Source organism: Nanorana parkeri, unplaced genomic scaffold (assembly GCF_000935625.1).
Source record: "Nanorana parkeri isolate BGI_ZX_2015 unplaced genomic scaffold, ASM93562v1 scaffold21, whole genome shotgun sequence".
NCBI lineage: Eukaryota > Metazoa > Chordata > Amphibia > Anura > Dicroglossidae > Nanorana > Nanorana parkeri.
This window is the reverse complement of record NW_017306289.1, coordinates 3,442,157-3,457,271: the sequence shown is the minus strand read 5'-3', so window position 1 is coordinate 3,457,271 and position 15,115 is coordinate 3,442,157. Positions and strand designations below refer to the sequence as shown.

The 15,115-nt window shown below is 40.6% G+C and overlaps 2 protein-coding genes across 5 annotated transcripts in view; one reads left to right on the top strand and one right to left on the bottom strand.

Moving 5' to 3' along the window:
• Positions 1 to 4,574, top strand: part of LOC108792218 (F-box only protein 36-like) — a 15,071-nt gene extending 10,497 nt beyond the window's left edge. Inside the window, exon 4 of the mRNA XM_018562943.1 lies at positions 4,410 to 4,574. Coding sequence (XP_018418445.1) covers positions 4,410 to 4,574 — 165 coding nt within the window. The remainder of the gene's footprint in view (positions 1 to 4,409) is intronic.
• A 2,690-nt stretch (positions 4,575 to 7,264) lies between these two features.
• Positions 7,265 to 15,115, bottom strand: part of UPF3A (UPF3 regulator of nonsense transcripts homolog A (yeast)) — a 27,312-nt gene continuing 19,461 nt past the window's right edge. The window contains exons 9-10 of one of the 4 annotated variants that reach the window (XM_018563160.1): positions 11,910 to 12,207; positions 7,265 to 7,643 (exon numbers count right to left, since the gene is read on the bottom strand). In XM_018563160.1, the coding sequence (XP_018418662.1) occupies positions 7,467 to 7,643; positions 11,910 to 12,207 (475 nt within the window). In that variant the 3' untranslated portion in view covers positions 7,265 to 7,466. The remainder of the gene's footprint in view (positions 7,644 to 11,909; positions 12,208 to 15,115) is intronic. The other 3 variants (XM_018563168.1, XM_018563176.1, XM_018563183.1) reach the window with 3 other exon arrangements.

The following is a 15,115-nucleotide window of genomic DNA, read 5'->3' as shown; positions in this document are numbered from 1 at the left end:
CCCCTGTTTCCGCCCCCCCTTGCTATTCTTTGGCATTTGAACTGTAGTTTGGATGTGTCTTTGTCTGATATTGTTCCCTTGTCTATTGTCACATACTGAAAAATGTCAATAAACATTTAATATGCAAAAAAAAAATAGAATCCTGTGGATTAATAGCATTGCAGCTTTTTAGATTGTGTTGGCGTGGGATTATTATACATATTTTTATTTATAGCTCAATAAAAAAGACCATTAAAATAGCTCAACACGCACTTTACTCTCTACTGAATTAACTCCTAGACACCATTGTGTTACAGTTCCTACAGTAAGAACTGCAAGTAGTGCATACTCTTCTAATCCTAAATTGGTACTCTATGAATTCCAAGAATTCTTTGGGATGTTGTATGATCTTCCCACTGAACCCTCACCCTTAGCTCTCCAGGATTTCCTCCAGGGTCTCTCCACTTTTCGAAATTGACACAACCTCATCAGGAGCCACTGGAAGCCCCAGTTATCTCGGCGGAGCTCAAGCATGTAATTCAGGCTAAGTCCTTCTCAGCCCCTGACCTGGATGGACCGATAGCTTCTTGTTATAAAAACTTCAGTGACATTTTAATCCCTCACCTTGAATGACTTTTTAACGCTCGGCAGAAAGGAGATCATTTGGATCCATAAATGAATAGATCGTTTATTAGTATTATCCATAAACCCAACAAAGAACTTTGTGAAGTTGAAAATTATAGACTGATATCTTTGCTTAATAATGATCTTAAGCCATTAACAAAAATCCTAGCAAACATAATGCAATCTAATTGGGATACACATGCTCTTATTGCGAGGATTTTACTGTCCATAGACCTACAGAAGCCTTTCAACTAGGTTTCTTGATTCTGTCTCCTTACGGGGCTTGACACTCGGGGCTTTGGCCCAAATGTTTCTCAAATCTTGCAAAACCTTTACTTCTACCCACAGGCTGTGATTCGGATGCAAGGATACACATCAAAACCGTTTAGGATCCGTTAGGGAACAAGACAAGTATGCCCATTATCTCCGTTACTCTTTGCCCTAATTATAGAACCACCTGCAATTGCAATTAGAGAAAATGTTAAATGCAGTGTTAAAGGTGTTTATTGTGGAGAGAGATCATAAATGTGCATTATTTGCAGAAGATCTCTTGCTGTTCCTGACCTCCCCTTTAACCTCTATTCCAAATGTACTACACATCCACAGATGAATTTGCAGCTATTTCTGGATCGACAATCAACAAGTCAAAATCTGCGGCCTTAAATATCAACATCCTTTTGGACCTATGGTTAAGATTCAGAATTATTTGCCCTTCTCCTGTCAAACTGACTCTCTTCTGTATCTAGGGATCAAACACATGCCTTCCTTGGCTAAGCTATATTGATCTAATTATCTTCCTTTTTTTGGCAATGGAAAGCAGACTTGGACAGGTAGTCTTCTGTAAGCTTTCTTGGCTAGGCAGAATACATGCCGTTAAAATGACCCTGTTGCCTAAAATGTTATATTATTTCTGAGCTTTACCAATTGCTGTTAACCGAGTAGATCTTCAGAAATTCCAATCCAAGATTTTGAGATTTATCTGGAGGAAACAAAGACCAAAGGTCCTCTATTGGTCTAAACACATGGGAGGTCTTGGAGTTCCCAATTTGCTCTTATATTATCAAGCCACACACTTAGCCCAGTTTTCAGCCGTTTATTCCTGGAAAAAAATCCTGATTGGATGGATTTGGAATCCCTGGCAGCTGCTCATATGCTTATAGACTTATTGAAATGGCTATCCCCTAGACAGAGGTCAACCATCCTTGCCCAACACTTTCTGTTGCCCTAGCCTTATGGGATAGGTTGGATAAAAACACATTGTCGGCAATCTTGCCTTCTTGCCTGGCACCCAATCACAAGCTTTCCGCTGGCGCCTTAGTAAGAGACTATTCCGCATTTGCCAATACTTTAAACTAGGAAAACCCCTGTTTCTATCTTATTGCAAAGAGCTTACAGTTACCACAATCAGATTTTTTTCACATTAAACAAATTTCCTCTCTTCAATAGAGCCATCTGATAAAGCCTCTTATTCTCCCACCTCATATGAGAGTTGGTGTTTTGAAGCCAGATGTCAGAGAGGGGGAATATCCACAATTTACCCACTATTCTTCTTAATTACCATACACGTTGGCATGGGAGTCTAATATAGGCGTTACTTTCTCATTAGAATGTTGACACAGGCGTAGCTCTCGGGCCTCCACAGCTGTGATCAATCTTTCCCTGATGGAAGCAAATTTAACGGTGCTTTCCTGATGGTTCTTGGTGCCGGCTGACTGGCATCCATGTTCCCAGGGGCATCTTCCCAGTGTTTATGGGGATGAACTTCAAGGTACTATGTTTCTTACTTGGTGGCTCTGTCCAAAAACTCGCTCTTTTTTGCTCTTATCTATAGAGTCACAGGTCACAGGGTCCCTCAAGATCCACAATATGTTTTGTTTAATAAACTGATAACAGGTTCAGAGCATTGAAAACCCTGCTGCAATAACTATGTACACAGTGATATTGATGGGATTTATATTGTGTTTTCCTTTATTCCTCAAAGCCTACCAATAGATGCATTCATTTGGAATAGCCCTACGGATGTAAAGGAATTATTAAATAAACTTCTAATGCAATCCAGTAAAAGTTGCAACTATGCTAAAGACAGAAGGCCCACGCAACTTACCTAAACAGTCTTTTAGATAAATTTGAAGATCCTTTGCAGTCATATTGGGTAACCATCAGTGCAGTCAAACTGACATCGGAGCCCAGCAGATTACATGGTCTGTGGGCTCCGCTTTCAGGTTGACTGCTCATCCACCTCTGTGTATCAGTAGCCGCTGTCTGTGCTCCTTTCTCACAGTTATCTGAGGGGCTGGGCTGTTAGTTTGACAGCCAGGTCTTGCTCTGTAAATCAGGAGTCCCTGCCAGTGCACTAAAAACTTAGAGTGGGATCCAGCTGTCACAGTCGCAGCCCAACTCCAAAGGTTACACTGGCCAAGTAACAGTAACAGTGTAATCTGCAGCCATCAGTTTTCCCCCATTGCAGGATCCAAAATGTTTCCTACCTAGAGGTAGGCCTGGCACTCCTACCAGCAAAAGTACTAGAACAACTTAAAAACCCATACTGGAAAAAAAGCAGTACAGTTAAGGGATTTGTTTTACATTCTATGAGAAATAGATTAATAAAAGGCTTTTTCCAAGCAGTGTATTTTTTGGTGCTTTTAGTATCCTTAAGGTTAATTTACCAAAACCAACATACTATGCCACAGTTACATAGATCTATTCACATCAGTCCATGCCTCAGTTTAATATCCCCATGGCCATCTGTCACACATAGACCAGTACTGGATGGCAAAAGGCTGACCACTGTATTGTGGCTGCATTTAAAAAGTTTTGTTATATCACAAAATAAATGATATGTAACAGTATCCTGGAGATGGGCTTTAACATTTTCAATGGACTCAAAGTCCATTAATACACTTTTGCAGGAGGTGGGCTACTTACTGCTCCTCTTTTTTTTAGCTCTCTTTTTCAAGACTCAAATTACTTGCCAATGTGAGCACCATCTGTGTGTATGTCTGGGGCACGGAAAGTCCTGTTTTATGTTATGAGCTAACTTTCATTAGTTACCTTTTACTCCCAAGCTTTCTTCCTCACAAAGCCACCTTTCCGCATTTAACTGTCCCAGTACCATTTTCCCCCAGGGCTAGGGAACACTGATAGTAAAATATCCTCCTCCTTTCAGAGCAAAAAGTGTCCACTGCTCTCCTTATCACAGCATCACTCCATTCAAGGTCACCACACAGCTCCAATTGTCAAACTTCCCTCCAGCAGCTGTTGCTTTCCATTTCTCGAGGGAGAGAAATCTTTCCTATTAAAGCACACCCTAACCTATACATGTAGTACGTGTGATTTTATTTGATTTTGCATATCTACATATTTAGTAGGGATAGAAATGTGGAGCTGATGCATTAAAACTAGAGAAAAAAAAATTAGTTGAACAGATTGACAATGTCAACCAATCAAAATGTTGCTTACATTTTCCATAAGCTCAAAGGTGAAACCTGATTGGTTGCTATCTGCAACAGCATCAATTGTGTGCTCATTTTATTTTCTCTAGTTAAAATGCAACAACCCCTTTGTTTTCAGGATGTTGCTATGAGCAGAATAAGTGTTGATATTAATACAACTTAATGCAATTCACTTTCACATATCATAAAATTGTATTTTATTATTAAATGTTTTATTTATGCTGTTCTTAATTCATTATATCTACTTGCAGTAACAATGACGCTTTTTTAATTAGCATTATGTTTATATTAATTTAATACACTGTTTGGATCCTTGCACAATGGTTATTGTTTGCATACACATTTCTAATGCAGCTATGCGGCAGCGAGGAATTCTGGGAAAAAATCAAACCAAAGCCGGAGATAAATATCAATGCTGTAGGAAGGAAAGGCGGTTCAGTTTCAGTGAAGACAAGCAAAGCGAATCCGAAAATTGGACGTCCAGTCTGGATGCGTAGAAGAAGGAACACTTTGTTTTAGAAGACCAAGCGATGCTACTGTTAATACTGCAAAATGTTGTATATGTGTGTAAGTGTAGCTTAGGAAACTATACAAATAGAAGGCTGCTTACCTATGCCATTATGGCCATTATGAGTATATATGAAGAGGTAGAGGAGTCACCTCACCTCAAGTTTGACATTTGTAATGTGGTCACTGAAAGCTAATTTTCCCCCTGTTGGAGTGCTATTGTACACTGCTATTTGTTTGTTTGGCTCAACAGGAATATGCAGGCTAGCCATTCAGGCCAATCTAAAAATATTGTTAGTCTGGGATTACAAGCTGAAATGAAATATTAAGGTGGAAAAAGTATTGCAAATTATCAGCCTTTGTAATGATATACTGCGGGTAATGTGTCTTGGCTTCCCCCGTTAGTGGGTTTCTGAACTACTAAGTGACTGCCTTTTGATTCTGTACCAATATTTACATTACTAGAGCACAGATATATAATTGTCTGCTACAGTCCTTTTTGCTGATTTATTGCAATTAGGAAAAAATGGAAATGACAAATAACTGCACTTCAGCACACACAGTTTACACCCCAACATCAACTGCCAACAATGAGATCTGCATTAGCTCACTATATGCTCACTTTGGGTCACAGGAGTTCATTAGTAAATATACTCTTGTGACCCAGAAGAGAAGTAAAGGTGAACAAAGGTTTTGCTTTACTTTTATATTTTAATGTCCTATGTAAAATCCACTATATGATCACTGTTAATATATTAATATTCATATTAAATATGTTAAACTGAGGGCAGATGAGAGGCTTTTCCAGAGGTGGGCAGTTGACCTGAGTAAACAGACAGTAGCAGTGTGTTTCCCTATTGTCTTACAGGGCTCCAGCCTCCTGCTCCCTCCGGGCTGCCAGACTAGTCCCCATATCTTCTTCTTTCCTGGGCTCTGGCGGCCTAAGGACCACTGAGGTCATCATGTCTTATGCAGGCCCATTGACCTGCCTTAGATGTGAGGACACCGAGGAACATAGCCAGAGCAGAAGGGGAGAGCGCTGACCACTGCGGGACTGAGGATCAGGTGAGTAATAATAACACAATGCCTACAGAGCCAAGCAAGTGAATGCAACAGAAAAGGGAGGTATGAAAGCCCCAGACTTACAGGGGTTATTCCTGTTATAGGCATGTATTTTTTAGGTTTTATTATGATACCTTTGACCATCTTACACCCTGATTTTTCCTGTTGGCATGGGTCATGGGAATTTTAAATGTTTGTTTTAGAAATTGTAGAAAGTGGTTGATTTAGATGTGAAATGCATTGGCTATTCCTATACTGTCCCCTCAACCCTACATTGAATAAAGATGTGTCTGGACTATTAAATAAAGTGTGGCACTTCAATTCACAATCCTGCAATTTGACACCACAAATGAAGTAGACAGTGGTGATCCTCGGGAATGTAGAAGCTGCATGTTTGGTAGTCAGATCACCTATACCAACTCTATTTCAACCTAATGGGCCTGTCACACCAACAAGACAAACCTTGCAGGTCCAGCGCTTTTTTTCACTTCTTTCCAGTTCATCCCACAAGCTGTATAGGGACCGGGTGCCTCTTCTTCCTGGGCAGCGGCACAGAGAGGGTTCAGTATGAGCAAAAGCAGAGGCAGCTGCAGGGAGAAGCCAATGTATAGAGCTCACCGACAGAAAGGCACTAATAGCTCAGGACGGCCGGATAAACAAAAGCAGAGCCAGATGCTCCAACAAGACATGTGAGAGAGCTCAGCTGCGAGTGTGGTAGAGTGTGTGTGTGTTGGAAGGTTTCTGCATGCTTGGAGAAATCAACTTTGATCATGAAATTCCACAACACTATTCTCTTTAAAACTGCTCACAGCATGAGTTTTCTATTAGACTTTCAGGACTACTTTACAAAAGATGCTTTTATTAGGGTATATTTAGCCAGATGGGATATAAGCTAAGCCACATTCCTTGTCACTAGATTGTCGATTGCCAGAGCCTCTACGGTCAGTTTAAGTTGTACTCAATGTGGTGTCTCAGTTTAGAGAAAAGTTGAGGCCCATCTATTGAGTGCCATGTGGACACAGGGATTGGTCTGAAGACTGTTTTTTTTTATGATTACTGCAATTCAGCATGGATGTTGACCATCTCTGTGACTGGCCATCTGCCCCTGCTGCACTGGTATCACAAGCAGTGTTGTCAGTCTTGATCTCACTTCTGGACTCCAGAACACCTTATATTATGAAGATGAGCAGACGGGGAGGTGTTCTGTAGTGCAGAAAGGAGATCTGGGCAGAAATGATGTAGCTCAAACTGAAAGTTAGGAGCATACTGCATTTATGGCAGATCAACAGGCATTCTTCTATAAAGTGCTTTTAAAGGGATACAAAACTGGAAAATACACATGTATTCCAGAGATGTAACGACTATGTTTTATTCCCCAAACATACACTTTAAAATTGCTGTTCTTCCCAATGGCTCAGTGGAGTGCTATTTGGTTCCTTTAAGCCCACCTCATCATAACCTGTCTGATTATACTTTATTCTTGGTCCACAAGCCCTAATCCATAAAAGCCATCGTTTCCATGAACTGTACTTTATGAATAATTAGGCAATATAGCCAGAAATGATGTTGAAATAAAATAAGTTACAAATGAGAATCTTAACCCCTGAAAAGAACACCGGACTTCACATGGTGGATGTTGTAAAATTTATTAGGAGCTCTTTGGCACTAAGAGGGTGAACAAAACTCTGTAAGGAATAATATTCCACTTTCCTTTCCCCGGAAAGAATGAGGCAGGCAAGATGCGGTTTGGCTTAAGCTTGAGTAGTCCATAGTTTAAGGCCCCCACTGTCTTATATAGGACAGAGCACTTGAACACAGTAATTTCTTCTCTGCATATATGTTTTACCCAGCACCTTCACTCTTCTCTGAGCTTCGTCCTGATATATTGTCTGCATCATTCTTTCTGTAAGAAGCCTCTTCTACATATTTACTTGTAAATCCTGTAGTTATGCGACTGCGAGCTCCTGGTTGGTACAGCTGCATGGCCGGGCGATCCTGCGCAAGGTAAGCCACAACCAGCTGTTAACAGAATGAAGATGACATAAAACATGGCAGTTTCTGAAATACAATATACCATAGAACGTCTACTGCTAGATACCCTGAATTGTCAGGTTAGTTGACACTAGATGCCACGGTTTGATGGAGAATTCCGTGGAAATAAAATGTAGATCACAAAAAATGTTACTACTCCATGATGCAAAGAACTACAAACACATTGTACATGGGAGCTTTACAGTTTTGAAATCATTACTCAAACAGTGTTTGTACTAACACAGGGAAACAGGCTGACATTCAAGTAGGGATTGTTATGTTGAGTGGAAATATAGTTGAGCTCAACAAACAACCCCTATTTTTAGTTCAGCATTATCAGATTCCAGGCTGGAGGCATTGGAGGATCACAATATATGGTCAGCTACACTTTTACCTGCTCTAACAGGGTCTCCTATTGTCAAGTCACTTTATTTTTAAACAGATCAATAAGATCCTAGTAGACATTAAGGGCATTGTCACGGTATTCAGTGTATTTGTGCTAATATATTGCTTACGCCATTGTACTTTGTGTTTAGCCTTACTGTCCAAAGAAATCCTACACACTGCTAGTTCACCATACACGTAGTTTATTCCATCCAACAGTCAACATGGTATGGTCTCTGCCTATTAGTCGCCCACTCTAATGTGCTTCACCCTCAAAGGGCTTAGTTGTGAAGGTGGGCGACTACTAGGCGGGGTGCTTACCATGCTGGCTGATAGATGGAATAAACTACATGGTGAACTAGCAGTGTTTTTGGCATTTCTTTGGATGGTAATACTACGGAGCGTGAACAGCTCCCGACCATCACCTGCAGTGCACCTGGGTGATGGAGCAGGATGTGGGATTGAGCAGTGAGCTTCCTCTGCATTCTTACATACCGTGTTAAGCTTTTTTGCTATATGAAATGATATATATTGCAATCAAAATGAAACTAATACAATACTGTGGTACAGCCACAAGCAGTTTTTATGAGAGAAAAGTTAATTGTATATTCTTTTAGGAGACACCCTGAGTCTGGGTCCCGGTGTTATGTTTACACTAAATTTTCCTGTGCATTTATTTTGCAGTGCAGTTTCAATGGTCACTAACAGGGTTATTCACAAAGGGTGAAGAGTTTGGAGATGGCAGGAGAAGTGAACAATCTAGGACAACATAGGTGAACTGGAAAGTGAGCTGAATTGGAGAAGTTTTCCAAATCAGCTATATTGTCCTAGATTGTTCACTTCTCCTGCCTTCTCCAGACTCTTCACCCCTTTGTGAATAACCCTGTAAATGATTTATATGCATTCATGTGCTCCTGAATGCCAAGTGCACCATGGAGTCATCAAGGCCAATTTTCGTGCATTTGGGGCCACATAATTAGTGAGATGTTTTTTATTTTCTGTTGAAGTTAGTTGGACACATTTCACCAATTAGCCAGAGGTAGTCACTACAACAACTAGTGTAATCACACAGGAAAGTGTATTTAGTATGTAGATTGATATCATTGTATATTCATTACAGAATGGCGTACTGGTCCTATATATACATTTAACACAAACTACTCATCTTTAATGTCATGCAATGTAATGGAACTCAGCTAGCTGTATACTATAAATTGTAATTGTGACTTTTTTAAAGACCGACCACAACATTAGTGTTCCAGAAATATTAAACTAGGGTTCATGACTACTACTAACAACAAACAATTATAAATGAGCAACAGAAACTGGACTCACTCTTAAATACCTAGATATTTATTTTAACAAGGGAACGCAATCACTAGTATGATTTTCAGCCATTAAAGCCATCATCTTGCTGCAATAATGCTGGGATACAATGCTGAGCATACAGAGAAGGGAATTTATCAAAACTGGAGCAGATACAAACTGGAGCAGCTGTGCATGGCAACCAATCGGCTTCTCTTTTTAATTTTCAAATCTTAACTGAATAAACTGAAGAGAGAAGCTGATTGGTTGCCATGCACGGCTGCTCTAGTTTTTGTCTGCTCAAGTTTTGGTACATTCTCCCCATAGTGTTTATGCTTTCAAGAGAAGCAGTATTTACCAAACATGTACAAGAATCTCAATACTCAATTTATTGGATGTATCTAAAGCTGACAACACAAATGTAACTATATGTGGTGGCTGCTTTAGTTTTATTCAGGATTTTTCCTCATTATTTTCATCTGCTGATCCTACAGGCAGATGAAAATAATTCATCAGGCTTTCAGGCTTTCTTTTCCTTTCCTTTCCTAGGGTGACAACACTCACTGTACGGCATCTATGGAGGAGCAGTGTTGTCATCCTAGGATAGGACTTGTGTCAGGATTACAGAACACCTTCCTGTCTCCTTAACTCCATAGCACAGTAGCATGGTGTTTTGTAGTCCACAGATAGCTGGGAACAATGCTACCTATTACCAGTGTAGCACAGATAGAGAACACAGGAAGTTATAAGCTCCCAAAATGTATAGCAGGAATAACTAGTGTTTTTTGTACACTTATCGTACAGATATAATAAAATGTGTTCAATAATATATTTAATAGACCAAAATGGAGCAAACAAGTAGAATTAACTGTTTAGAGATTACATACATTTTAAAATGATAATTCTGCAGGCCAGTTTATGAAATACTTATATGAGCCCCGATTTAACTTTACTGAAATTTTTTACTTGGGAGTAGTCGGGAAGCCGAGGTCTGATATTTGCTGCCCTGTCAACTATCCGAGCTCCCACACTCCTTTAGTAAATCAGCTTCAAAGTCTCCCTACACAAAAAAGGATAAGTGCCAAATAACAAATATTCATGGCTAAGAGGGATGGAAACAACTGCAGGGCTCTGTGTTTTATTCTGGTATGCACACACAAGAATCGAGAGGCAGTGTTAAAGATTTGTCAATAAGTAGGGTACCAACCATCCAAATTTAGGTGACCTCTGATGCCTGACTCAGACAAAACAAGGCTGAAATATACTTTTTTTTCTTCTTTTTTCTAAATGCACAATTATAATACAGACCGAATATTCAGATTCTTACCTAAGCCCATTTGTGACTGATTATGTGGTACACTACAGTTTGTTGTTGCAGTGATATTTTACAGCTGATAAGGAAGGCATAGCTGGTGATTGGTACTAAGTTGTAACATGAATGATAAAACGATAAAGTGCGTCTTTTTGTAGCTTTTGGCTAGAGTATGGAAGGGATAGAGCCCCAGTCAGGTTTTAATTTTGCTGTGTACCCGCTGGGAAGATTCACCCTTTCTATTTGTCCCGGTGATCATTGTGACAGAGGCTGAAAGAAACGAAAGATCCAACATTTCAGGGTGCAACAGAGGAGGAATAGATGGGAAGTCTTCTAGTGGGGACACTTATCACTTAAATTAGAGATTTCCTCTCACTTACTCTTCTGTACAAAAAAAGAAGGCAAATCTCCTCACTAGAGCAGAATAGAAAGAAAATAAAAACTGGACAGGGGTTAAATCATTCTCTATTTATTCTATACAACATTTTTAAAGAATGGCTTTAGATTAACTTTAAATAAATGCTTCTATAATGACTTCTAGATGTACTTTCTCTGTCACAATGGTGAGTCATATACTGGCTCTTCTTCAAATCTCTTAGAGACTGTGCTGGAAGATCTCCCCGACAGAGTTTCAGGCTCTGTCACACTGCAGAATTAATACCTTTTTACTGTGTCCTGGGGCTCACTAGTAGTTGTAAACTGTGGGCACGTATTCAACGTCAAAAGTGCTATAGTTCAAGTGCTATAGTTCATCATTCTGCATGTATTCTCTTGACTGGACATTCTGGTCACTTACAAATAATGTACAGGTTAAGATAATTTGCTTACAATGGCAGGATAGAGCTTTGATGCACAAGTATCACTATGCTGATTGTGTTTGGCAATATCAATCACAATTAAAAATAACAGTACCAACATCCAGAGAAGATGCTACTTGGAAAAAGATTATATGAAGTAAATACATTGAGGGAGATTTATCAAAACTGGAGCAAACAGAATCTGGAGCAGTTGCCTATGGCAACCAATCAGCATCTCTCTACAATTTGCTCAGGTGAGATTTGAAAATGAGAGAGATATGCTGATTGGCTGCAGTGCAAATCTGCTCCAGTTTTGATAAATCCCCCCCATTGTGTTTTGTATACAGTTTATCTAATGTGCTTCTTTATGCCTTTTTCTTGTAAACGCATAAAGAACAGTAATTTTTATCGGGGCATTTTGGCAAATGAGAAATGATCCTAAAAGAATAAAAGAACCTTATTTCTTATGCGCTCCTTTTTGGATGCCATGTCATCACACTTGTCCTCTTTACCCAATTTGTCTACTGCCTCCGCTGTATAACTGTTGTTGTGGCTTCCTTTCTTGACACGGTCTTGGTTGTACCCCTTTCCCCATTTCTGGTCCTCTTCGTTCCTCCTCAGATACTTGTCAAACTCATAATGGCTCCTTGGCTTTCTGCTATCATCCATGCGATGATACCTTTGCCGTTCTTGTTCTTTATCCCGGTATCTCCGATCAGTATCCCTTTGTTCCTTGTCACTGTCATTCTGTGTCCTAGCAGATACAAACAACATTCCAGGCTCACATTTTGTATTAAAACAGCGCAGAATTGCATTATTAAAAAAGATGGCATGCGCATGTAATCTTCTTATAAATCTAAAAAATAAGCAGTCTTATTAAAAATGTTGTAAAATGTTAAAAAGGTCTTCATCTTCATACATTTTTGCCAGACATTATGGATACCTGCTGGCATTGTCATGGTGCTGTAGGTTCCTTCATGCACATCTGGTGGTCCTGCCCACGGAGAGTCACATTTTATGAAGCAGTGAATAGATTCATTGACCTGATTTCCTTCTACACCTTTCAGACTTTTACCACTCCTCTTACAGAAGACCACCTACCCTACACTTACTCAGCACGGCCAAAAGTGCAGATCCCCAGGTGGAAATCACCTAATATTCCCAGCGTTAGTCCATATTAGTAAAGATAACGTGAACAAATACTTGCACACCTGGACCAAATGGGTACTATTTAAAGACTCTGATACCTATGTCATATATATGTGCTCTGGGAATGTGGACTCCTATCCTGGGGCTACAGGAGGGGTCTCAAACTCAATTCACTCAGGGGCCACTCTACACATTTTTTTCTCCCATGGGGGACGCTCACCAAATGTCATTCTTTCAAATAAAATGTAACTATATCCATTATGGTACTACAGACATTAATACACACACACAATAAGGCCCTATTCATATCTGTAGGTTTAGGTGTGATAGGGATTCCTGCGCCAGGAACTTGCGTTTTCCTGCAGCAGGAATGCCTAATCTTCCCTCCTCACTAAGACCTCACTAATCAATCCGAGTGCCGGCACAGAAGTAGCTATGCGGTCTGCATTCAACAGAAATGCAGACCATGTAGCTGCTCCCACAAGTCTGATACGCGGTCCGTGACCGCGTACCTGACTTGTGAGCCGGCTGCGGGCCACATAGTACCGGCTCTCGGGCCGCAATTGGCCGGCAGGCCAGTACTTTGAGACCACTGGGCTAGAGCTTCTTAAACGCCTTCTTCTCCACTCTCTGGTAATAGTTTTGACAGATAACAGCAGACACCCTCACGCCGATTATCTGGTCTGACCCTCACTTGTTTACCAATACACATACCTTGGGGGCCCCTTGGGACCTCTTCCCCCCTTCTTCCTTACCCCTCCTATATCCTCTATCCCCCTCCATTTCATTTTTTCCCTTTCCTTGCCAGCCTTACCTCCCCGTACTTCTTCTTCTCCACATCCCCTCCTCTTTTTCTTTTCTCTTGGACTTCTACTTCCCTCTTCTTTGTCCTTCACCTCTTCACCTTTTGGCCCCTTTTCATCTCCACCCTTTTCATGCTTTTTTTTTTTGCCACCCAATGGCTTGGTGCACCCCGTCCTGTCATGGCTTCTTGGTTGGGTGCCCTCGCATATTGAATTTCACTCCTTTCCAGCTAAGGCCTGTTAATTATTGTGATGTAGCCGAATCTTAGCCCAATGAGTTTTGCCTCTAACAGTAATGGATGAGCAGATTCAATTGACAGGATACTTGTAACCAACTGTACTTTAATAATTGCTGGTCGGCCCTGTCTCCTTACCTTATGTTTCATGATCCTGTTGTTCTACTATTCCTTTTATGTTTTTTGATTTGTAAATTGTAAAAGTCTTCTTTTCTACTGTTTATGATGAATGACAGGGGGAAACCTTGGTTGTGCACTGGTGTTCCATGAAGCTGCATTGGAAGAAGGAGGTAGAGCATCCTCTGTTTGTCTTGTGAGCTTACCTCTAGGTGCCTGTATGTCTGTTTCATATTCGTGCACAGAACTCCAAGACCTGAAAAAAAGGGAGCTCTAATATGCAAATAGCAATCAGCTACTGTGATCACTAGCTCTGAGTCACCCCTTCTGACTCCTCATTATTTGTCTTCTATCATCATGATATGCAGGAGCTTGGGTTGGAGCTGGCGATCACCGGAGCTGGTTGTTATTTGCACATCAGAATGCACCAGACTGTGTGTTCTGCAATAAGTTAAAAATAATTTGTAAGCACCCGGAGGTGACTTTACGGAAACATTAGTTTCATTTTACTATTTTCTTTTGTCCACAGGTTTACCATAAGAAATTCTTCCCACTCTAATCCATTAAGTCTGCCAAAGATCCACAGTTCATCAGCAGTCCTTGTAATGCAATAAATAACAATTAAAAGAGAACTATTAAGTAGCCTTTTTATCCCAAAGTTCTCTTTAGGGTTACGAGAGCACATATACTAATGTCCTCCCGTGACCCAAAGCTCAGTATTTAGCGGGCTATTGCTGAGAGCGCTGTAGCCGGGACAGATTCGACAATACTGTGGAGATCCACCGAGCTGGCTGATTGACAGCGGGCTCTGCCTATCTAGAGGCAGAGCCAGCTGTGCCCGCCCCTTCCCCGTCCGTTCCTCCAATCAGCGCTGAAGGATCGGAGAAGGGAGGGGGTGGAATCCCTGTGGGGAGCGGTGACTGCCAGTCTCCCCTCTGCAGAGAGAGGATCAGGACGTAAGCGAGCGACAGCATGTGTTTGCTCACTTCCCGATCGATAGAGTCGACGTGTGAAAGTTTCAATTATGTTAAATGTAATTTATATGGCAGCTCTCTATTATTTATTATTTAGGTTGACTGTTCACATTTGGGATTAGAAACACATAGCAATGTGAGGGTGATGGATGTTATCCAAGTGGCACATTTTGCTACTGCAAACTATTTTAAGCTTTCAAAAGCGAAACTAATTTTAGAGAGCCATGCAGACGAAGATTTTCTGGGTTACAAAGGTAAAATAGCAGCAAGGGTCTGCTGTGAAAGTAATAATTTCATCACAATGATAGTAAGGATGAGCAGTGGCGACTCTAGGAACAATATATAGGGGGGGCACATAAGATACCACAGTCAATATATAGGGG